Here is a 24126-nt window from a genome sequence, read left to right as displayed (position 1 = left end):
CAAACTTTTACTCACATGGCAACATATTAATGTATATTTTATTTAATGTACTGATATGCAGACAAAAACAACCCACAACATCTTTGATTGATGTGTTGATGTCAAATAGATTAAAATAATTGTTGATGCGATTGAAGAACAGGCCTGATGGGATCAGCGCAGGTCACTTTATCGTGTTCACAATGTTCCAATAAACACGAATAATGAAAAACACGAAAAATAATGAGGTCATGTGAACAACTAAGACATCGTTAACATAAATAACTGTTTATGTATTTAAAAACCTGACGCAAAGTCAGGAGTTAGTTAGTTTTTAGCATAAAATCTTTGATCGTGCCATTCTTTTGTTTGTTTTGTTTCTCTCCCAAACTTCTCTGCTTCTTCACGTCACGTCCATGTGGAGGAGAGAAGATGAAAAGTCATGGAGAACAAATTCCACATGTGTCCGCTTGGTGTCGCCAGAGCTTCTCCTCTGAGGAAAAATGCGTGTTTCCAGCTGTGAGCAGCACCCCACTGCGCCTACAGGGGGCGCCCTCATCCACCTGTTTGCTGCAGACAGACGTGTTAAAAAAAAAAAGATGTTTATGGAGTGTATGTTGGAAACTACGGAGCCCCTGAAGGGACACTGAAGGGAAAAAAAGCATTTGAAGTAAAAATAAAAAACAAAAACTAACTGGTGCTCACCAGTTATTAACAGCTATTAACACAAATACCAAACGGTTTCAGTGTGTCGTAAGAATCCATTTGGACCCTTTGCAAAGTAACTGCAGCAACGCAGACATCTGGCTTTTCAGACTTTGACACCCTGTGGGTCAAGGTTCTGGTAGAAGGAGACGAACATGTTCTGTCCTCACCTGCGGCCCATTTTCAACGCCCTTTGCATGCATCCACCGATATCAATGGAGTTTACCGGATGGTCTTAATTCTTCCTGAATAAAAGTGGTAACCTGATCTAAACTGGCGTAAACCCCGGCGCCAAAACAAACCACATGACTTTAAAACTCGTTAAAGACGGCGTTCAGAGATGATGTCATTGTGACGGTGAGCCAGCAAAGCTGCAAGCTCTTAGTAGACGAGTCCGAGAGCAAAGTTAGACTCAATTAGCTCACGTGATGCCATTTCCAGGTACCGTGGGGAGAAATGCCAGTAATGATCATAAATGAACAGTAACTAAGTTATTCCTTCAATGTCCCTTCAGGGGCTCTTGGATTTTCAAAGGTTTGTTTACAGCTGCAATAACCCGGTTTCCCCGATGCGATCAATAACACAAAATGCTAGTGAGATGTACGAAAAAAATGGAGATAAAAAACCAATGTGAGACTGTAAAACCTAACAAAACTGTTGCTGTTTCAGAAAATGACTGGAAATACTTCAATCCGTTGAGAAATGCCACCGTTTAAGAGGCTTCTGCCACATCTCTAACCAAAGCCATGGATGAAAATCTTTGGGAAAAAGCAGAAGAAAAGGCGACGCGCTCCCCTATCGCTTCATGAGGTTGTTGGCTTTTTGGTTGGCGGCGTCGATGCGAGACACGTTGAGGTTGGCCTAAAGGAGAAAAAACATTAGAGTTATTAGCACAAAGTTTCAGACCGAAGATCCTCCACTGACTCCATGTGGAGATGATTTCTACCAAAAACAGAAGCGGAGAGAACAAACAGAGAACAATGACCCAGAACATTCCAGACCAGAAGGCATTTTTATGTTACCTTGAACTAGGAGCTGCATTTCCAGCAGAACATGCAGGTCGATGCTAGATTACCGAATGAAAATGGAACTTGAAGGATAATAATTGGCAAAATAAAAAATAAATAATCAAAGTTGACCATAAATAAAGTGAAAACAGCACAAGAAAAGTTTGTGAAAAAATGCCAGAGCTGGGATTCAAACTGGAAATCCTCAGAAAATCCTCCGTTTTAACCTTAATTTTCTTTATATTTGTCCTCCATCATCAGAAAAATGCTTCAAGACGTAAAAAACCCAGAACAGAGTTGGAGTGGGTCTTTCAGTCTTCCTGCTGCAGGTGTTTGTAGGGTTTGTTCAAGCAAACTCAACGTTTTCCAACCAAACCTAAATGTCTGCGTGTGTTCTGGTCCCTGAGGGAGGGGCTCGCCGCCTGGACGCCGTACCTTGTCACGAATCCGATCGATCTGATCGTTCTGGGATTCCAGCTCACTACCGATGTCCAGGGCCATACTCTTCAGGTTCCCCACGATGCTGCCCACGTGGGCCAGGTTCTCCTCCATCTCGTCCTCTCGGGCGTCGTTGGTCACCCTGGAACAAACACGGACGCCGCTGAGGCTGGCTGTTTGTCCAGCTGCCGCGCCACAAAGCGCTTTGTTTGAAGAGCGTCACACACGCCTCTGCACCTCCGAATGTGTCCTCCACTCATGATCATCTGTTCCCGCTCGTCCACCACGCGGGACGACGGCGGCGGCTGGTTGGACACCACGCCGTCCTGGCTGGTGGCTCCGCCCCAAACGGCCTTGTACGCCCCACTCTCTTCAAAAGCCTTCAATCTGACAAAATGATGATTATTTTAGGGTTCATGAAAACAGGAAAGAGACGCCAGCAAATCCAGTCGGAAGGCGGAAGCGGCCGACAGAAACGAAGAATCTATGCAGCACAAAACGACAACGGCAGCAAAAAATACTAAATCAAATAATACTTTCTAAAACACTGTCTGTTTTTAACAAAAATGTATATTACACACCACTCTAAGTTTAATTACTGCAAATGTCCTCTTAGATATCAACCTAAAGAAAAACTTCTTATAAATCACTAAATATTAGCATAAAATTACATAATTTATATTTAACATTTGTTATTATCTGATAAGTCAAATGAGCCAAATTTGAATGTTTTTGAATAGATGTAGTGTACATTTACAATACAGTCTAAGTAATTTGCCAATCAGCAGTGGATGCAGTTTATTTTTTCCCTTACAGCTGTGAAGATGGATTTTTTTCCCTACAGACTGTTTTCTAAATCATTTGTGGATTTTAGAACAGACAGCTGGAAACTCCTTATACAAAAAGTTTACTGGGATTTCTGCTCTGACAGATTCCAAAACATGGAGACCTCCATCTTTTAGCCAGACGGCCCACCGACGGCATCTCTTAGAAAGGCTTTCATTAGACTGAAGTCTTTGATCAATGCATTAAATTAATACCTGACATAACTTCTGTTCCTGCATAAACCAAAACCACTTCCTGAGGTTCCAGTTTTATTTGTACTTTTCAAAACCCCCCCAGACTGAACAATAAGTCATTTATCGTGATATCAAGCTGTGCCGTACGCATATCACTAAAGACGGCGACGACTGCGATAAATGGTTACGTTGATGTGCTAAAACAGTCTCATGGCAGCTCGAAGTATTTGCATTTGACCATTCGGATGGAAGCCTTGACGTTGTTGACCAATCGGATGATCCCTTTTATGTTAGATGTTGGCCTCCTAGACGAGGGTCATTTGGAGTATAAGTTATGTCGACTCTTATTTAAACCGTTGCAGTGAAATGGAAATGATGTTTTTAGTTGGTCTGCTTTTTGTTCATCTATCACAAGTATTACTGTCATCACAATATTGACTAATATTGCATATCGCGGGTTTTCCTCATATCGTGCAGCCCTACTACCCCAGACCCATTTTCTGAATCAGGCTGGTGTTTTGGGATGAAGGTCGTCCCTGGGTGTGTCACACAAACACACACAGACACAATCCTGGTACCTACTTCTCACAGTTGCAGAGGCCGCAGCATTTGCCGAGGTCTGTCAGGTTTTTCTCTGCCTCCTTCATATCCGAGTTTATCTGATCCAAACCCTCGTCTATGCGCTCCAGCTGTTCTACGAGGGGGGAGGACGAAGGATGAAAGCAAATGACAGGACCACAAATGGAAGCAGAGAGGACGGAGGGTAAAGCAAAAACACAAATGAACCGAAAGACCAGCAACTCAGAATCTGGCAAATGAAAAGCAGCGCTACAGTTCAGACACGTTGGTGTCCAGTTCCACTAAATCTGCCTTCTGCAGCCTCTGAACGTTCATTTGCTCCTCAGAAGAGGATTCAGCTCAGACCAGCTGAAGCATCCAGAAAATGTCTTTCCGGCTTCCATCTGCAGTTGTTGGATAACTACACGTGAACTCTCATTGGCGTACGAGTGGCAGCGCAGACAGGGTTTGGTGGAACTGGGCGCCACTCTGGATGGGGGGGGCATACTTCCTGAGTGGCCAGAAGCACAGACCACAGCACTGGGCCATGTCTGTCAGGTTCTTCTCAGCCTCTCTCATGTCTCTGTTGATGGAGTCCATGCCTTCCTCAATTCGCTCCAGCTGCTCTGTTAGGAACAGGAAGTTTAACGCTGCAGAGTTTTCACTCCGAACACAGAACCGACCTGAAACCAGCTCTGCCCGGACTGAAAGATGGACAGAGAGCAGAAGAGCAGCCCGTCCCGCTGGTCGTCTGTCTGCTAGTCAGTGAAAAGATCCTCACTGCACCAAAACCCAAATGAGCTTTTTGACTTTTTCCCCCTTCCTGTTCCTCCAGACTCACGCTTTATTTGTTTTTGTTCCCCCAGAACACAGAGTGTCTGTCATTTCCCATCTTTGATTAATGGAAAGTCCTACCACAATGCAGCGGTCTTTAGCCACCGTGGCGTCGACTGCAGGGGAACCGCACCAGCGTTCATCTGCAACAAAACCTTTTCCCCCCAGGAAAGTCCTGTGCTTCAGCTGGACTGAGAATGCCAATCCTCTTCACACCTTTGTGAGCTCTGGCTCACAGGAATCCCAGAAAACTCCTAAATGTTGCTCATTTGGGGGCAGTGCTTCCTGACCAGGACAGAAATGAATCACGAAGAGGCTGTACCTCCTCACCACACAAGACTCTTTTCCTGTTTCTGTAATTACTGCTTCGCTCTTCCTTAGACATTTTCCTGTCACTGGGTACCTTTAGTTCCCCTAAATTGCTTTACAGTCACATTCACTCATACAGCTCGGCTGCAGAACTGTCTCGAACCTATAACCACCAGGAGCAACGTGGGGTTCAGTGAAATGCACCACATGTGACACAAAGAAGGGCGGGGCAGGAACCGAACCTGCGATCTTCCAATCCAGTCAACCGCTCCACCTTTGCACCACATGTCTGTAACAATTGAGTAAACAGTCATTGTCTTTAAAAAAATAAAAGCCCTTTTGGATTTTTGTCAGGGCTGAAGTGCTTTTCTCAATGAGGGGATCCTAAAGTACATCCTCTGCAAATTTGGTGCTTGAACAACAAACGACATGATTTGTGTGGGATGTCGACCTAACTGGCTGAGAATGCACGGAAAGATAATATTCAGTCCATCCACACTATTTCAGAACGTTGTCCCGACACTGACAGAACCTTTCAGTCTGCTTTAGCAGGAGAGGCCGAGTGAGGCCTGGAGGGAGTTTTCCATCACCAAGGCAAAGAGAAACGAGTCTAACAGCTGGAATACAATACGTTACAGAAATCTACCAAAGTCCACAAACATCAGGTCATTGAACAAATGTTGGCCTTCATATTGCAGGAAACAGCAGCGGACATGAATTGCAGCGGCTTACCTCCTTGTTCGTCTAACATCACCACAGTCCGGATGCCGACATCTTTGCTCTGAAAGGCAGAAGCAGACGGTCGTCATTCTGATCATTGAAGAACCTCCACTCTGGATTTTATTCAGTAGATCTGCAGCTGAAGCAGGAGATCATGAACCCACCTACAGCATATGATGGACTCTATCTGAATAAACCACATTTTTACTCCTTTGTTTGGGATTAAAAATGCCCTGAAGCTGAAATTCTACTTTAAAATTGGTTGAAGATTGGAACGGAAAGGTAAAAATGAAGGTTGCTTATTGATTTTCTGACCATATCTTGGTCCATCTAACATTTTCCATCTCCACACGGTGCCTTTGGGATCTGAACTGACTCATTTAGCATCCAACCCTCCGTTTTCTGAGCTTTATGTAGAACATCCACAATCCTGTCGATGTTTCCGGTTCCACAACCCAAGTATGAGTCGTTATTGAACAAATGCATGATACCTGCACAGAACAGGCCATAAAGGTTTGGGTTTTGATCTTTTCTGCTGGTGGGAATGAACATCAGTGTAACGTAAGCTGCATTCTTTGGTGCACGTGACGTGCACTGCACAGGACTCTGCAAGCTCGGCTACTCCTAAAGCCCTTGGCCTTTTTTCATTCTTGCGGCGTTTGAACCAGCAGCTGCTGCTGTAGTGTGTGTGTGTGTGTCTGTGTGTGTGTGTTGGGGGGGGGCTAAAGCTCAGCTCAAACTGGGTCATGTGCAGGAAAAGGCTCCACCCTCAGCAGCAGAATGGGATATTTAAGCTGCCGAGGGACGGAGGCAGACTCATTTCTAGAATATTCTGTACGAGTAAAAGACAGTGGACTGCTTTGTTTGTGGCAGGACGGTAAACACGGAAAACACAAAAACCTGGAATCTGGAGTTTCCAAAAAGGAACATGTGGGAGTTGGTCCAACTCTGCAGAGCTCAGTTTACTTTGTGAGGTCTATATGGAGATCCCAGCGTGGGCGTGTAGGTGTTTGTTTTGGTTTTTTATTCGCCAAACGTACCTCTTCCACCAGCTGAATCATCCGCCGCGTGCTCTCCAGAGACTGTAGGACAGAGAAACAGTAGCTGAGCTGCATCAGAACACTTTCAGGCGTCTGTTGTTGGCTTTACTAAACTAAAACTAAACGGGCTCTAAAGATTTAAAGTTTCACCGTTGTCTTATTTTGAAAATATCTTGTCACAATAAGTCACCGAGGTTGTCACAAGCACAGTGTCAGTTTTACTTCACAGATGTAGGGGATGGGGGCCGATGGTATTGGTGTGACAGACACACCGTATTCTTGTTTTCCACATGATGGTCTCACGGTGTTCAGTGACTCTGACTTAGTGGGGCCAAAACCCAAACAAATTCTAACGGGAAAACCTTTTCATCTGTTGGTCTAAAAGGCTGACTTAGTCAGTGAGTTGTTTCAAGTTTATCTTTCTAACAGCCACGAACACGACGCCACTGAACGGACTATAGCAGCTCCATCCAACCACAGCGCCTCCAGGTTGGTCGTAGACAGTCAAGTGTTGCAGGTAATTGTCTCAAAGTGTCATCAGCAGACATGCATCAAGACCCAGGAGTGGAACCCTGACCAGAACCTAAGGACCTTTGACCTCAGACATGGTTTGGCAAACACCGCACGGCTGCAGGCCCCTTTACCAGATGGGAGGGGTACTGGGGTTTCCAGACTAACCATTCAGAACCGACTCCAGCGCTTTGACTGGAATGACAGACGACCGCTGCTGGTGACTCCACCCACACCAAGACACTGCCGTGAACTTTTGCAGTGAAGACTGTGTGACCTGGACAATGCGGCAACGGTCTACTGGGAGTGTCGAGTCACCTTGTACGGAAATGATGGTCATCAGCGTTGGTGGAGAACATGGTCCCCAGGGTTCACTTTGGTGGAGGAGCAGCAGTCTAAACAGGCATCACCAGTCAGAGCAAAACCCATTTGGTTCTTGCAGACGGTCCAGTCACGGCATGTTTATACCTCAGATGTCATAGAACCACCAGCTTCCCCCAACTCAGACAGAACACCCCCAACTTTCTGTTCATGGATGATAACGTCTCCCCCACATGCTGCCAGAATGGTCAGAGCTGGACTTCAGAAAGTGGGCGTGGCCTCATATGGTTGGCCAGCAATGACCTGAACCCCATAGAGCACGTCTGGGACCAGCTGAAGCAGAGACTGGATGATCGGACCCCCAAAGAACCTGGTAGAACTAAACGTGGCACTTGTGGAAGAGCCTCGGAACATCATCATGAGTTTAGTGAGGAGACGTCGCTGTCACTGCAGCCCCCGCAGGAAATGCCCGCTATTGACACGGTCCATGTTTGGGACGATCTTTATTCCTGTCTAAAAATGCGGGCTATTAAATATTCAACTCTTGATAATGGTGTTTGTTCTCATTATTCGTAACATCAAAGGGAACTCTAGTGTGTTTCATAACAGACCAAATGGGAAAAGCTCTCATGTAAATAACTAGAATAAAAATATTGTCAGTAAATTGCATCTATTGAGAGACTTTTAGAAGAGCTGGGAACACGGTGGCTTTATGTGTACAAACCATGAGGATGAAGCGCAGAACAAAAGGCTGAAAGGGATTTGGCCGACTGGTTTGGGGGGTGGGGTCTTCATTCACCTGAACTTGGCCTTCGCCGTGTAATGTGATATCCATCTGTTGACTCTGTGGACGGCGGCACATTTCTCACTCTGTTAATGGTGATGTTTTTTTTCCTTTGTGTTTTTATTGGTTTGATGGATCAGATTCATGTCATCCATAACGCAGACTGCCTTGAAATGCCCCACTTTGACCACGCAGGTGACCCCCGTGTCATTCTGGTCGCACCGTGGCATCAGAGCAGCGGAGTGGCGGACGCCGGCGAGCGACGAGCACATCATGGAAGCAGCAGAAGTCCAGTGTGACAAACATGAGCAGACACAGTCACAGCTAGTGTTCACCCGCAACAACCGCCGGGGCACCTGGGTATTTAGCTATCATTGCGCTAGCATCCTACTAGCTCTGTTGGTGCAAAGGTATTAGCGCTCTAAGCACAGATGATGACGACTTTCCGAAATTCCATCCAGAGGATGAATGGACACAAAGACAAACGTCGCTACATCAGGAGAGCAGACTGATCGACTTTAGCGATGGGGTTTGAGCCTTTGCCGGACTGGAAAGGGTTAACAGGAGCCTGAAGAACCCGGAATGACCTCATCCTGAACAAAACGAACAGAATACCGAAGCTTCAATTTTTCATCTACTGCATGTTTGAAGACGTGTGAAGAAGAGCAGCCGCAGCAGCTGAAGTCTTTGCTGATGACGAAGTCTTGTCTTTGGATGATGATGCAGAGTTACGGCTCATCTTCAGCTAAAGACGAGTGACCAAAGAAAAGATCTGAATGAATATTCTAAACAGGAAGAGGAATCAAAACCCTTCAGAGGCTTCTTCACATCTGTAAACTGTGATTGTCGAAGTTTCTGAAGTGACAACAAGACTCTGGGCTGAACTGCCCCTCCCCCTTCGTCAGCCTATTTGTCGGGTAAATATCACCTCAGGCCCCCGGGGGCGCCGCCCCCCCAAGGAGATGATGAGGTGACAAACGGATCCGAAGCCCCGGGAGTGTTTGTTTAGCACCACCTCTCAGAGTGTGTGGGCCAACTCTCTGCAGCTGGTTGCTGGGAGACCAGCCGTCTCCACGGCAACCAGGTGAGTCAGGTGGCATCCGGGGGGGACAGACGGTTTGCTCCCCTCGGGCTCAAACCAGGCTGTGAAAGAGTTCTATTTTTGTTCTGGTAATGACTTCAGACACCCAAAAACACGGGGTGACCCGGCTTCAGCGGTTACCTCATCTGTGACCTGATTGGCTCTCCTCTGTAGCTCCTCCTGCTCGGTCAGGATGGGCGGGTCCAAGCGGTTGCTGGCCATGTTTGTTTGTGAGTTTGCAGCGGCTTCAGTCACCGGTGACCAGATTCTGCTGCAGCATCAGGTGGTTTAGAGACCTGAACAGTCCAATAAACGTTGAGTGTTTTTAAAAGTCCATTAGAAAGGCAAAATGTGTTTTCCATCAGTTAAAAAAAACATATACTCTCAACGTAAAGAAGGATTTGAGCACAAATACTCATGTTCAGGGTAACACCATTACAACATTTGTTCTTTGTTTAAACAAACTACCTAAAAAAATGAAATTAATTTACTCCAATAGTCTGTTTACTTTGAGAAGAATGTGTCTAAAGGTAAAAAAAAAACATTTAGACAGCTTTTTGTTTAAACTGTGAGAATCCAAGGTTTTTAAGATTTTGTTGTAAAAAAAAATCCTGTGTAGTTTTGTTTAAATCAGCCGCAGCACAGAAAGAATATGTAAAAATACACAAGAAAAGAGAACAACATTGTACCAGATGAACACAGTTTGGGGTCCAGTCATGGAAAAAAAGAATTCTGAATAATATGACATCAACAATGCAGGAAAAGGAACACAAAGGAACAGAAAACCAAAAAAAAACCAATAAGACACAAAAGCTGCACTTCAGACTTCAAGTTAGCTCAGTTTGAGGGTCCAGTTTGTTCTGACGGACAGACGGCAGCCCCGGAAATGGAGACGTTTACAGGCAGGATGTGAAAAAATGAGTTCAGGAAGAGAAGACTCTCATCTGCAAACAGGTGAGACACAGGTAACGGAAGGAGAAAAGCACCCGTTAGACGGGAGGTCCTCTTGTGTTGTCATCAGCCGTCATGGAGTTACTGTAAACAGGAGGCGTTTACTGTCAACTGCAGCTGCAGAAAAGCTTTCGTTGCCGTTCCTGTTACCACAAACTGGATTTTGAGCTTTTTCAGACTCTAAAACCGGATCCACCATCACTCTGAGATCCATGGAAGCTCACAGAGACTCTCCTTCTGCAGCACCACAGTCTTCATCATCCACCGACAAAAAGAGGAGGAAGGAAAAATCACTGGAAGGGAAGGATGTCTGCGTGCTGCAGTCTGCAGGAGGGAGGCTCAGAACCAATCAGGGTCTGAAACCTCAAATGTGCAGAAACGGCCGGGAGGTTTTCTCCACATCAGCCTTTCCCTGGAGTCTCCATGTTCAGCTCCTTCAACGCGTTCCTGTCCACTTTGGATTTTAGAAACAAACTGTGAAACCTTTGAATCGCTCAAATACTGCACCCTTTAGTGTGTTTTTACTGGCTCAATAATGTAAGAATGCTCTCTGCTCAGAGCCTCCTTCATTGATTAAAAACAAGAAACTCCAGGAAATTCATTTACCGCTAATATATAGAGCATCATTCAGTCACTACAAATGACTGAAACAACACATTGAAGTAAATAAAGTGTAGAAATGGAGAAATATCTCATGAACTTTAGTTTAACTAAATCTGTTCTGATGGTTCATCACACTCTGGACTCTTTCCATAAAATAACTATTGTTAAGCTTTATTAAAACTTCTGATTCCTACTTTGGCCAAATTTTCTAAACTTTGCACTCCCTTTTTTTAAATGTCAAGTGTCAATTCAAATCTTAAATTGATTCAGTTTATTACAGCAGTTGAGATGAGTTATTAATGCCGTTTTTCAGAACAGGTTTTACAAACTTTAGGTATTTTCTCCACTTTTTTTTCGGCTCAAACTCATCATTCTCTGTCCTCCTGCTAATTTAGACTTAAACTAAACGAGGCACATGTCTGCATCTTCAGCAGTTTCTACAGGAAATAGGTTTTTCCAGAGTTAACATTTGTTTAGATTTCTTTTTGACCGTGCGCACGCGCACTTCAATCTCTTCCCTCTGTCATCACGCACGTGTTTGCGGAGTTTCGTCAAGCCTTTGATCTTACCTTTGATCGGTTCCTCTGCGTTTCCTCATCAAAGCGTCCGGCGCGGACTGCTCTTCTTCGCAAGCATCTCATCCTCCTCCCCGCAGGCCCCGCCCCTTCTGCAAATAAGCACTCCTCGGGGGTTGTCCGCCCCGCCCCGCCCTGACGGCGCGCGGCGCCTTACCTCCACCTGTGTGGCAAGCGACCTGTAGATCAGCGCGCGCTTGACAGACGCTTGTTTTTGCGCATGTCAGGACAGAAGAGAGGGCTGGACGGAAGTCTGACGTCACGGTCAGCTGATGACCTCTTGGTTCAGATTCAGGTGAATTCCCCCCACCCCCTCCCCCACCACACAGGTGAGCCTTTGTTACTTTCCCTTAGAATAAACTTACAACTTTAAAAAAATACATACAATTGTAATTTCTGCAATCAGAACATATTAATGAAATTTTATATTTATTTCCAAAAGAAAAAACGTCATTTCAACAACACAACAGAAGTATCTACCAGAAGATCCTAGTGTCTGATGGTCCAAAGCTGATCTCCAACAACAGATCTCCCATCAAACAAACAGCTGATGTCAAAGGATTTCTGTTGACTTAACCAAGGCGATCTCAAGACTCAATTACCCAGGGTTCACCTCTGCAGCCCTCTGTGAACGGAACGGACGTCCTGACATGAACCTGAGCTCACTGCCAGTTTAAGAGCCAAGAAAACCAGAACGGAGTCGCTTTTATCCCAGATTCTTTATTCTTGCAAAAGTTTACTTCAGACATGAAAACACGAGTGCAGCAGAGAGGCTGTAGCGCCCCCCAGCAGCAGGAGGTCGTCAGCGCAGCAGCAGCGTCTCCAGTTTGGTCCCACTTCAGAAGTCTTCTTTATATTAGCTTTTGTGGCCACGTTGGTCCAGTTTCCATGGATACGGATCAGGAAAAAAAGGTGGGATGACGGAGGAAGACGGAGCGCCCTCTTCAGGAGTACATGGTCAGCTGAAGCCACTGTGAGACAGACAGAAGGAAATCCAAAAATGTAAACCTCCGGTGGACTGGAAGCTGCTTTTCTGGAGAAATCTTTACGATCACTAAATCATGTTCTGTTTGTAGCTGACAAAGTTAAAGACCCATTTTGATTAAAACTGTGTTTTTAACATGCTCTAGCAGCATTTTTCTATCATTTAATGGATAGAAAATCTGCTGGGAGGAGCCACAGTCTCCATGCTCCGCCCCTTTCTCTTCATCCACCTGCAGACCAATAAATCCACGAACGTCTTTGTTTTCCTGGTCTGAGCTGGAAAATGGATCAAAACTGGATGACTGATCAGCATTTTTGTTGGAGTGGTAGTGTTAGTTTAGGGGTGCCTGAGAGCGTGTAAACAGAGAGCTCTAAGCTAATTTTAAATAAACTCCTGCCGCTCTGCAGAAACTATGTCCTAGAAAACAACACCGATTTGGATTTCATCATAATTAAAAGAGCCCTGGGAATACTCTGGAAATTTAATATGGAAATGGAAATATCAAAGGATGATTGGAGCGGGTCTTTCTATAGTCTAAATGGAGTCAAAGAGACTCGAGTGAAAACGGACTTAAGCTGATGAAAATGCAGCTGATGGATTCAACCAGAACTGCCCAGAGGTGTTCAGGTCCTGTAGCTGTAAAAGCAGCCCACATCACCAACCCCCCACCACTGTGTGTTTAGTAAACAACACAAAAGTGAAACGGACTCGCTCATACGAGAACCATTCAAAGGGAAACCTGACCTCTTTGATGTCCAGGTCGATGGCGCCGCTGTTGTCCTTGTCCAGAGTCTTAAACGCTCCTGCAGCACACAAACGCACCGTTACAGCCGTCAGAATTCTCACAGAGAAGCTTGTTGATGATCTTTCTGTCATCAATAAATCCTATTAGTCTTTATATCCTCCTTTAACCTTTTATTTTGGTTTTATTGGAACATAAAATGAATTTGGCTGAACTAAACTAATGTTGTCAGAAGATATCACATCATTCAGTCCACGCCAAGTGGGCACGGTTTCATTGACCATAATATCAACAAAAAGGAGGGAGAAAAGCCTAATTTGTATACCAGATTAAAATAAAACCAGTTGGTATTAGAATTAGGTGAGCAACGACTTACGGCACATGGCATCGAGTCGAACCAGGCAGCCAATGAAATTGTCAAAGTCCATGTTTCCGTTCTCATCACTATAGCGACGGATGATGACCTTGTAGAGCTGCTCGTTCAGAGGAAAGCCTGTAGAAACAAACATAATTGCTCTGGGGGCGTGTCCAATCAAGACTTCCACCTCAAACAGGACAATTTTATTAGCATATTATCACGACCATAGGGCGCCCTGGGTTATAGGGCGCAGTTTCAGTTATGGGAGCTTTTTCTTTATTTAACACATTCAAAAGGCGCATTGGCTTTAAGGCACAGGCATGTTAACATGCATGCTAGTGTGTGTTTTAAGAAAGGCAGCGAGCAAAACTGAGTAAGTTGTGATTTATTTTTTTCATGCATCAATCAGCATCCAAAAATCCACTAAAGTCCTCATCTTCTGCATCTGAAATGAACAGCCGGGCTAAATTTCTGTCAAACACGCCAGGTTCCCTTTCCTCATCGTCAGAGTCCGGCTGGTTGCCGTGCGGCTCCTCATGAATGACGGCGGCTTCGTCAAAAGCTCAAAGAACAGTGAAAGCAGACACGTTTTCCTCTGCGAGCGTTCCTGCCTTCAGTGGAATGGTGACTGTAGAGACGCTTCTCCCAGCTGTTCTCTCATTGACTCGCTCATCCAACTCGGGCCGCCTCGCCTCGTTTCCGCGGAAACCCAGATGCTTCTTCTTGACTTGTCCGAGTTTGTTTTCCAGCTTCCTCCGCTTGTGAACCACGGATTCATTCATGTTGAATTCTCTGGCAGCTGCTCGATTCCCCTCTGCGTAGATGATGGCTAGCAGTTTAAACTGTGCTTCATAAGCGTGTCTCTTTGCATTTTCAGGGTCGCTAAAACCATATTGTTCTGCTTCGCACTCACCCCCCCCCCCCCCCCCTTTAGAACTCTTCGGGGGGTGTCTTCTTTCATGTCCTCACTTCCCTCCTTACCGTTCTCATGATGTCCCCTTCTATGTCCTCTTTACCGAAGTCACGGAACAACACATTAGCCGGACCGCACTATAGGACGCTCCGTACATTTTGGAGAATTTTCAAGACTCAAGTACGCCTTATGGTCGTGAAAATAAGGGACATTTTCCGGAGGGATAAGTAAAAGCATTCATCTGTAGACTGGACTTGTAGATTCTGTAGATTCTCACCTGCAGCCTCGAAGGCGCGTGGGAGCTCATCCGAGCCGATCATGCCGGAATGGTCAGAGTCGTAGGATAAATAGATACCCTAAAGACAAAGAAGACAGTGACAGTAAAATATTCCGCCCCCTAAGAACCGCCTGCTCTCAGTGAAAGGGCAGAAAAATGTACCAAAACGGAGAAAGAACCAACCTGCCACTTCTTGATGTTGTTCCAGAGGTGTTTAAACTCATGGAAGCCCAGTCTTCCTGTGCTGTCGCTCTGCAGAGTATCAGGTTAAAGCTCAAACCCCCAAACCGGAGCTGAATGACTTCTTTACAGCAGCAAACACAACCCTTATGAACACTTGAATCCTGAAGGATACGTCCATGACAGCCACCATGCTTTTGCAGGACTCGATGCTGAATCCGTCAGTCTTCAGGTCTTTGCCTGTACAAAAACATCCCTAATTTTAGCTGCACTGACTCCATTTAACCTCATTTATGAGCATCAACGTTCACTGTAGACTCACGTTTGGAAATGACTTTGTTCAAGATGTCCATCAGCTCGTTGGGGCTCACCTCCATGTCCTGTTGGAGCAAACCAAAGGAAACCAGCTGTCACACTTCAGTACCGCTACTCATTTTCAACTCATTGCAGGTTGGGAGTAAATGACCAGTGAGTCTGTCAAACATGTATAGAGAAACGTATAATCATGTCTTTGTCAGAAGAGACTTTTTCTTCATGTTAATGTCCCTCTTGTCCTTAACCGGGTCACGGGGGCAGCAGTCCGACCCCCGTTACCGAAAGTTTTTTTTTTGTTTTCCCTCAAGCGGCACCACAAAAGGCTGACAGTTACCATAGCTCTGTGCTAGCTTACTTGTTTTTGTGTTAACACTTTTTTTGACCGACAGTCCTTTTTGGACGGTTTTCCATCACTTCCAGATCCGAAGCGTTCTGCAAGAGTGCGGTTACACAATCAGCTGTTGTCGCTTGGCAACAACAAAATGCTGCAAGGAGAGGCTGAGAAGACTGAGGTCCTCCAGAGTTTGCAGGACTCTTAAGAGGTTTTATGATGGCGTTGTTGGATCTGCTCTCTTCTACAGACAAACTGGTACGAAGATCTGGCTCTATTCTGAGATGTCACTCTGTACCTCCCAGTGTTATTTGTTGTATTTTAGTAGTATTATTATTGGTAGTATCTGTTACTTTGTGAGCTATGGTAATCAAGCCATTTACCCATCATGGAATCACTTTAAGATCCATTTATCCATCCACTTCCCTCTCTACCCGTACGTGCACTAAGGCCAGAAGAAAGACCACAGTCCTTCCACGGTGTCCTAAGTCTACCCCAGGATCTCCTCCCAATGAGACGCCTGGAACTCCTCCCGAGGGAGGCGTTGAGGAGGCACCTGAAAAGAGATGACTGATCCACCTCAACTGGCCTCTCCTCCGGGCTCCTCACCTCACCTCTAAGGGAAGCCACCCTGTGAAGTAGAACATCCAGGATCTTCTCCTTCCAGCCGTGACGTCAGAGCTCACTAGCACACGTGAGAGTAGGAACACTGATGGACCAGTAAATCCACAGCTTCGCCGTTCGATTGAACTATTTCTTCTCTACAACAGATCAATACAGCAGCAGCTGTAAATCTCACGCTCTTCCTTCTCCATGAAAAAGACCCCAAGACCCTCCTCCACTTGGTGCAGGAGCTCTCCACCCACACAGTGGGCTAAAAAAAAAATGAATTTTCCCGAATGACACCCGCAAGCCTGGAAGTGCTCGCTTCACACTCTAAGGTGAGACTCTGAAGGTCCTGGTTTGATGAAACCAACAGAACAGCATCATCTGCAAAAGGTAGAGATGAAATCCAGTAGTTCCCAAACCAGACTCCCTCCAGCTCCGGGCTGCACCAAGAAACGCCGTCCACAGAAACGGTAAACAAAAGTGGTGGCGGCGAGCGTCCCAGCTGAGTCCAGCATCAAAACCCGGATTGTACAGAGACCAGATGGTGATTAAACCCCATTTTCCCAGAACTCTGCAAGCTGATCCTCTGTTCCAGGACATTGTTCCTCCTGAACCTGAGGGTTTAACTGTCAGCCAAAATGAAGAATATGCAAAGTGGGGGTTAAATTCTAACCCCAGGGGACCTGAGCTCATGTTCTCTGCTGTTTAACTCTTTTCTGATGGATCGCCAGCACCTGAACTTGACCTGCTTCTACATTTCTGTGGTTAAACTCTGGCTTATTCATAATCAGAAACTTTCTTTTATTTATCTTTTTGTTTGTTTTTTTCATTTCCTGCTCAAACTGGTCAAACCTGAGTCTGCAGTTTTAAAGGCAGACGCCTGCATACCAACAAGTTTTTCTTTTAAACGGTAAATCATCTGGGGCTGAGCTGACTGGTTAAACTGGAGCTCACTCCCCTGACATGACTGACTCAGACACACCACACCTTGAAGCCAGAGCGCCGCCCTGCCAGACAATGACAGGAATGGAGAGGAAGAGTCCAACACTCCCAGCAGCAAAGAAACCAACAGTCTAACCATGCAGGAAAAAATATGAAGAATAAAACAAATTCCAGTCTACAAAAGCACAACAGATCCAGTCCACATGGGATTTCAGTTTATCACAAACCTATGAAACATTAGAAGAACTGATCTGCATTTTGGGGGTTTGTCCGGGCTCTCTTTCATAGAACCGTCCTCATTTAAAGATCAAATTCAGCTTTTATTTGCACTCTCAGACTTCCAGAAAGCTTCTGTTATTTCTACATAAAAACAGTTTTTTTTGTTCTTTCTTGGTCCCCTTGAAGGCTTCAACAACTGATTAATATCTTTTATTTCCCTAAAATGACAGATAAAAAATTCAAATTTTAACTGAAATCCACCCCAGCTTCTCCAACCTCTTTGTTTGCTGATATCAACACCATGAGAGGCAGTGAAGCAAAAGAAATGTTTAGAACAACACCTTTATTACTGACAAAGGTGAGATTTTGTCACGTAAATTTTTTTTAATCCTCCCCAACTGCCAAGAAATAATTCAGAAAGCTGCAAAGGTTCCTTCAGCAAAGCAGAGATCATCTACTTATCCTAGAATACTGATTTCTAACACTTTATGATTTTGAAACAACCATCAGGTGTGTGATCTTGGAAAATTATTTCGTATTTTCGTCTGGCACAACTGGGTGATTATTCATTAGCAAATATAAAGAAATTATCTGAAAAAAATGTAAGCAAAAACCTTTTCTACTTTAAAAATTAAATATTTTTCCCAAATACTCAAATTCTTTGGTGTTTGAATTGGAAAAAAAAATTAAGAAAATAAAAATGATTTAATCCTGAAAATGACACTTCAGGTTTCAAAGCTATCAAAATGTGTAGTTTGTTAATCTGCAAAAAGCAGATTTTAAACAGGAAAGCTTTTACTCATTTTTTAGATTAAAAAATGAATAAAACACTTTAGGATATTTTACATTTGGGCATTTTGAAGTGGTCCTTTAAGGACTAAATCTTAAAACAAAGTTTCTAGATTAGAAATAAAACTTTAATCTAATGAATTTATATCATCTAATGAATGAATCTTTATTCATACATTGGCTTTTCTGACAATCATCAGCTGCTTAATTAGGTCTCTTTTAATGAGAAAAAAACTATTTTATCTCCTGATACTACATAGCCTTGAGGCTTTGGGGGTGTGGCCAAACATCAGACTCCACCCCCTAAATCTGTAGGTGTGAAATATGGTTATTTGGCTCCTTTATTGCATTTTACTGACATTTGAAAACAAACATGAATATACTGTTTTGTCCAAAATGTCAGGGATGTGGATCATTTAATCTGGAGGTAAAAACATAAATTATGATCCAATTTGAAGTTCAGACACAAACAGGAAAGACTTTAAACTGGTGTGAACAGAAGAACTCACATCTCCGGCGAGCTGCTGGAAGACCCTCCGAAACTGCTTCTCCTCCTCGTTCTCGTTGCTCTGGGCGAGGTGCTGGGGTCTGCGAGGGGGAGGCTGCACGCAGACGCAGACGCACACACGCAGACGCACACAGAGGCTTCTGTTAGACTGAACCCTCACACATTCCTCCAGACTGTAAAGCCCTTCAGATGTCCTGCTTGTTTGTTTGATTCTGAAATCTTCCACTGCGAGTCAGAATCATGTCGTCTTTAACACAAATCGATCGTTTAGTGGTCATTCTGTGGACGCTTAAACCTTCACACTCCTCTTCCGTTGGTTTTTCAGATCAGTCTTCAGCTGTTACCACCCTTCTGGAGACCATTCAGGTCCTTCAGCAGATTCAGATTCAACTGTTTTAGCTCTAAAATCAATGGGGGAAGAAGGATTGCAGCGTGCTTTTGCTGCTGCTGTAGTTCTTTGGCTGATTGAGCTTTACTTTTAAATGACTTACAACATAAAAAGGTGAAATCACCTCAACACTTTGGCGTCTAAATTCTACACCAAGCATGCAGAGTTTGATGGAAAGCGTGACCTTAAACGGGAACAAATTCAATCAAAAAATTCAGACTCTAGGGGTCCATACTTACCGGGTCTGACGGCCTGAACTGAGACGGGTCGATGTTGCTGTTTCACAAAGAACAGACCGTTAGCTTAGCTTAGCTTAGCAGCAGCGCTGGACGACAACTGCTGTTCAGGGAAAACTCTTACCTGATGGTTTTCACGATCCCACCAATGAGTTTATTTGCAAGATACATTTTGGATTCTGCGTAAAGAAAAAGAAAAAAAACATACGAGTAAATAATTAAAGAGAAATCAATCATAAGATAAACAATGTGAGTTCAAGTTCTCTCAACAGTGTATAAGTCATTAACTGACTGACAACTAAAAATATAATGTAATTGTCAGTCAAATCTTTTAGACTTTGGGTGTGTTCAGACTGGGATGACCGTTTGGTCCGGACCCAGTCCTAAGCTTTGCCTTTGGTCTGTATTCAGACTGCTGTCAGGCAGACTTTCCTGTTCCGGACTAGAGCTTGTAGACTTATTCAGAATTCTCACAGAGATTCAGACTGAGGAATCTCAGAGAGAACTGAAGCTCAGTCCAATTGGAAACAAACCAAGACCACCTCCAAAGATGGGTCACAGAGCAGTTCCAGGTCCCGGACCAGGAACCGCCTGTGTGCATTCAGACTGAAAATGTATTCTGGATTATTGGGACAGACGAACTCTGGTTCACTTTAAGAGAACAAATGTGTCCAGCCTGAATACAGCCTTAAATACAGGTGTACCATGGGAAATGGTAGAATTCCAATAATCCTGCAGGAAAGCACCAGTGAAAGTCTGACTTTATGCAGATGATCAGCTGCTCTGTCACTCTGATCAGAAAACAACTGCATTCATTTCTTTGTTCAGAGAATCTGACAACTTCAAAACTTGTTTTTACAAGTTTAAAATCCCTTTTTTTTAAATAAAAAACCCTCAATGGTTTTTTTTTATTTGTTTTCTATTGAAAAGTGTGTCACATTTGTGCTTTTGAAGTTGCAGATGTTATTAATGTCTGACCATCACAAGATTCCAGTCTTTTAATTATGATTATGCCATTTTTAACAGAGATTTAAAAAAAATAAAAAGTATTTTTCTAGGATTTAGTTTCGTCAGAGCGGCAGGAGTTCATAAGAGATTCACCTCTGAGTGAGTCTGCCCTCCTCTCCCATCAATCCACTCGCTTACGGCCCCTCACACCCCCCCCCCCCAACCTGACATTAGTGGTGCAGCAAAAATGGTGAGCAATATCAGACGAGGGCAACAAAGACGTTCATGGATCTGTTTGTCTGCATCAGAATGGGGCGGAGCTGGCAGCTTGTGACCAAACGATTGTAGAAAGCCTTTTTCAAACGACCGTTTTTGACTGTTTAGTCCTGATTCACAACAATTTCAATGAAGAAATACTCAGAAATGCACTTTAAGCCTAATTTTTCCTTAAATAAATGTCCTCCATAATCAGAATGCCAAAGGAGGCGTTAAATGCACCAAAAACAGGGTTTTCTTTGGAGGAGGATGTCAAACATGTCCACACCTCCTGCAGCAGACCAAGCAGCTCAGTGTGAAAGTTCCTGGACGGTGGTGGGGAAACGGTTTTCTTATCTTCAGTTTGGACGTTTTGTGGTCAAACTTGTCTGTCATGCGTCTATTTGAAGTGTCGTCTGCATGAATCCAGATTTTGTTTTTTGTTTTTCCAGTTTCCATGACAGCATGTGTGGCGGCCAGCCCCACAGGAACCTCAGGAACCCCAGAACCCAAACAGCTTCTACATGATCCTGTTGATCCACAGCAGCAGGTCTTGATCATGAGGTTGAAAGAGTTGGAACAAGCTGTCAAAACTTTCTTAAAGTAACTTTTCTCCGTTTCTGGAGTGAAGCAGGTCTGACAGCAGACTGTCTGTCTGTCTGTCTGTCTGTCGCTCTTTGGGCGTGACAACAGTCAACCCAACAAACGTTATCAGCCCACCGCACAACAACAACAACAACAACAACACAACAGACCCGGTTCCGGTTGGAAACGTGAAGTTTTGACTCACAGACTTCAGCTCCTGCTGAGGAGGACCAGGCGCGGAGGAGAACCGGAGAGACGGACGGAGGAGGACAGGAGCTGCGACTGCTGTTAAAGTCCAGAGGAGCGGCGAGAAAAGTCTCCTCTGTGCGTCATCGACCCCGCCCAGCGCAGGCACGCGCGCACACACACACCGGTTAGGGCGTCTACAAGGTCCTAAAGTCCTCCAGGTTCGCATTCCTGAGAATTTTGAGAAGGCCTGCAGAATGAGGCGGAGCGACGTGGGCTGGGTTAAACGTTGAGCTCCGCCTCGTTCTGCACACTGCAGCCAGGGGTAGTTGAGAATTTCTTGATTCAGTTGTTGTGACTCTGGAGCAGACGAAAACATGCAGTTTTAGATGACAATTGGGTACGGAGCCCATGACCTGACCTGGGTAAAAAAAATCATTAAATCGCTGCCACACATTAGGATTTTGTTGCCACTAAAAAGTGTTTTATTTACACCGTGAAATAATAAATCAGTTCCCATGGACTCATGAAACTGTTCCCTAGAAATGAACATTTATTCAAAAGAAGTATTTAAATGGAAGAAAAAACTAAAGCGGACTTTTTTTTTTGAATGAACAGGAAGTAGATTCCTGTCAGGCAGTCTTTTCTTCTAGCCCTGATTTAGTGGAAAATGATGCCAATCTCCTCATCTACTTGTTGTTAGATTTGCCAAGCCTCCAAGAATAATGGAGACGGTTAAAGGGGCGGGAGTTTTCAGAAAACAGCTGACTCTACGGCTAAACCGCGGTACCGTCATTCTTATCAAAATGTCTTTAATAAAATCAAATAAATACAAAGAAAAACGTATTTTATGATCTTTCATATTCCTAACTACTCAATGTTTTATCAGGACCTGTTTGGATGAACACAGAGCTGGTATCCTGGAGATGGGAAATGTTTTTAGATCAGTGAATAACGTGTCTCTGAGCTCCTTATTTTACAGAAGAAACTCCGCTTTACCGACACCAAACCCCGGAAAGACGGCTACTCTGACAATAATAGGATTTTGAGTCGCCAAAAGGTAAAGACTTTTTTTTTCAACCTATCTGGAAATAAAGCTTTACAAAATGCGCCACATCTTTCATCTTCAAGCACGGCTCCAATAAACAGACAACTTTGGTGCGTTTTCTCTGTATATTGTTATGACTTTTTCTGGTTAATTTATGAGATTTAAAGTTGCAAATGTACAATTTTATTCTCGTAATTGAACAGTTCAGACTTTTTTCTCATAAATTTACGACTTTAAATTCATATAAATGTTTTGTTTGTCAACTCCGTCTTACATTACTGTTGGATAAAGTGAAGTGGAACTATTGGTTGTTGTGTATGTATCCGGTCGGACGGAAATTAAGGAGACACAGAATAAACCACGGACGTGAGAACAACGCATGGTCTGGTTTATGTCGGTCAAATGTTAAGCCAAAGCAGCTAACATAACATGGTGTCAGAAGTGAAAAAGTGACAACAAGACAGTCATGAGCGAGCAAGATGCAAACAGGAGGAGCGGGGACGGAGCAGCGGCCGTGCCTCAGCTAGCAGCGCCAGGCAAGTTCGACTTCGCAAAAGTTGCGGAGTGGCCAAGATGGCTGAAGCGGTTCGAGCGATACAGAATAGCTTCGGGACTCGACAAACAGTCGCAAGAGTTCCAGGTGAACAGCTTCATGTACGCAGCCGGCGACGACGCGGAAGACATCCTGAATGTGTTGCCCCCTCACAGACGCACAGAAAAAGTCATACGATGACGTATCTGCAGCGTTCACGGCGCACTGTGTGAGGAAGAGGAACGTCATTTTTGAAAGAGCGCGCTTCAACCGGAGGAATCAAGAGCCGGGTGAGAGTGCGGAGTCTTTCATTACGGCGGTGAACACGCTGGCGGAGTACTGTGAGTTTGGAGCATTGAGAGAGCAGCTGATACGGGATCGTATTGTTGTGGGAATAAGAGATGCCAGACTTTCAGAGAGCCTGCAGTTAGATGCAGATTTGACGCTGGAGAAAGCCATGACGCGTGTGAGGCAAAGTGAAGAGATAAAGAGACAGCAGCCGGTTCTCAGGGGGGCGGAGCTACCAGGACAGGTGGAGGCTATACAAAAACGAAACTTAAAGTCATTTAAAGCAGCAACAAGCAAAAATGACATGAAAACAGTTGAGTGCAGCAGATGTGGACAGTTAAAAAGACACACACGGTTTGAATGTCCGGCCCGGGATGCAGAATGCAGGAAATGTCACAAAAAAGGACATTATGCAAAGAAATGCAGATCCACCGGGGGAATCCACAATATAATTGGACAACAACAGCAAAGAAACAGTGAAGACGATGAAGAAGATTTTGCATTTCTAGGTGAAATGGAGAAGAAAGAGGTTGATGAGTGGAGCAACATTGTGCATCTCAACCAGGAAAAGACTTTAAGTTAGACACGGGTGCCAGTGTCACGGCTATCCCGAGCAGCATTTACTCCCCACAGAAGCATGGGACATTGCAACCACCATGCAAAGAGTTGTATGGTCCAGGCAAGCAGAAACTGGATGTAAGGGGACGTTTCAAAGGGGAGCTGACTTTTGACAAAAGAACAACTATGCAAGATGTGTATGTGGTTAATGGACTGTATAAACCATTGCTTGGCCTTCCCGCAATAACTGCTCTAGAGCTCATCAAGAGAGTGAGTGCAGTGCAGACACAACCAGTGGACTTTAAGGCTATGTACCCCACAGTGTTCTCTGGTCTAGGGAAGTTAAAAGAGCCATACAAAATCGAGTTGGAGCCAGGAGCGGTCCCATACGCCCTGTCAACTCCACGTCGAGTGCCGCTACCCCTGCGAGACGCAGTAAAAGAGGAACTGAAGCGGATGGAAAAAGCGGGTGTAATTTCCAGAGTGACACAACCCACACA

General features: G+C 44.6%; 2 protein-coding genes across 3 annotated transcripts; both read right to left on the bottom strand.

Annotated features, from left to right (window-relative positions):
* Positions 1-5: 5 nt before the first annotated feature.
* Positions 6-11674, bottom strand: LOC101165744 (synaptosomal-associated protein 25). 2 transcript variants are annotated; one of them, XM_020707995.2, is made up of 8 exons: positions 11429-11674; positions 9447-9601; positions 6610-6651; positions 5582-5630; positions 4215-4332; positions 2367-2516; positions 2127-2271; positions 6-1545 (listed from the first exon to the last, which is right to left on the bottom strand). In XM_020707995.2, exons 2-8 carry the CDS (start codon positions 9525-9527, stop codon positions 1480-1482), a joined length of 651 nt encoding a protein of 216 aa, XP_020563654.1. In that variant the 5' UTR covers positions 9528-9601; positions 11429-11674; the 3' UTR covers positions 6-1479. The 2 variants fall into 2 exon arrangements, with proteins under 2 accessions (XP_020563654.1, XP_004075223.1); XM_004075175.4 differs by lacking the exon at positions 4215-4332 and adding an exon at positions 3731-3842 and having other exon boundaries at positions 11429-11649.
* A 460-nt stretch (positions 11675-12134) lies between these two features.
* LOC101165329 (calpain small subunit 1) lies at positions 12135-21353 on the bottom strand. Its single transcript, XM_004075173.4, has 11 exons — positions 21220-21353; positions 19351-19405; positions 19230-19266; positions 18604-18696; positions 15212-15269; positions 15065-15129; positions 14893-14961; positions 14710-14788; positions 13538-13654; positions 13164-13222; positions 12135-12405 (listed from the first exon to the last, which is right to left on the bottom strand). Exons 2-11 carry the CDS (start codon positions 19395-19397, stop codon positions 12379-12381), a joined length of 651 nt encoding a protein of 216 aa, XP_004075221.1. The 5' UTR covers positions 19398-19405; positions 21220-21353; the 3' UTR covers positions 12135-12378.
* Positions 21354-24126: the final 2773 nt, after the last annotated feature.

Source organism: Oryzias latipes, chromosome 13 (assembly GCF_002234675.1).
Source record: "Oryzias latipes chromosome 13, ASM223467v1".
NCBI classification, from domain to species: Eukaryota; Metazoa; Chordata; class Actinopteri; order Beloniformes; family Adrianichthyidae; genus Oryzias; species Oryzias latipes.
The sequence above is the reverse complement of the archived record's forward strand: the minus strand, read 5'-3'. Positions and strand labels throughout refer to the sequence as shown.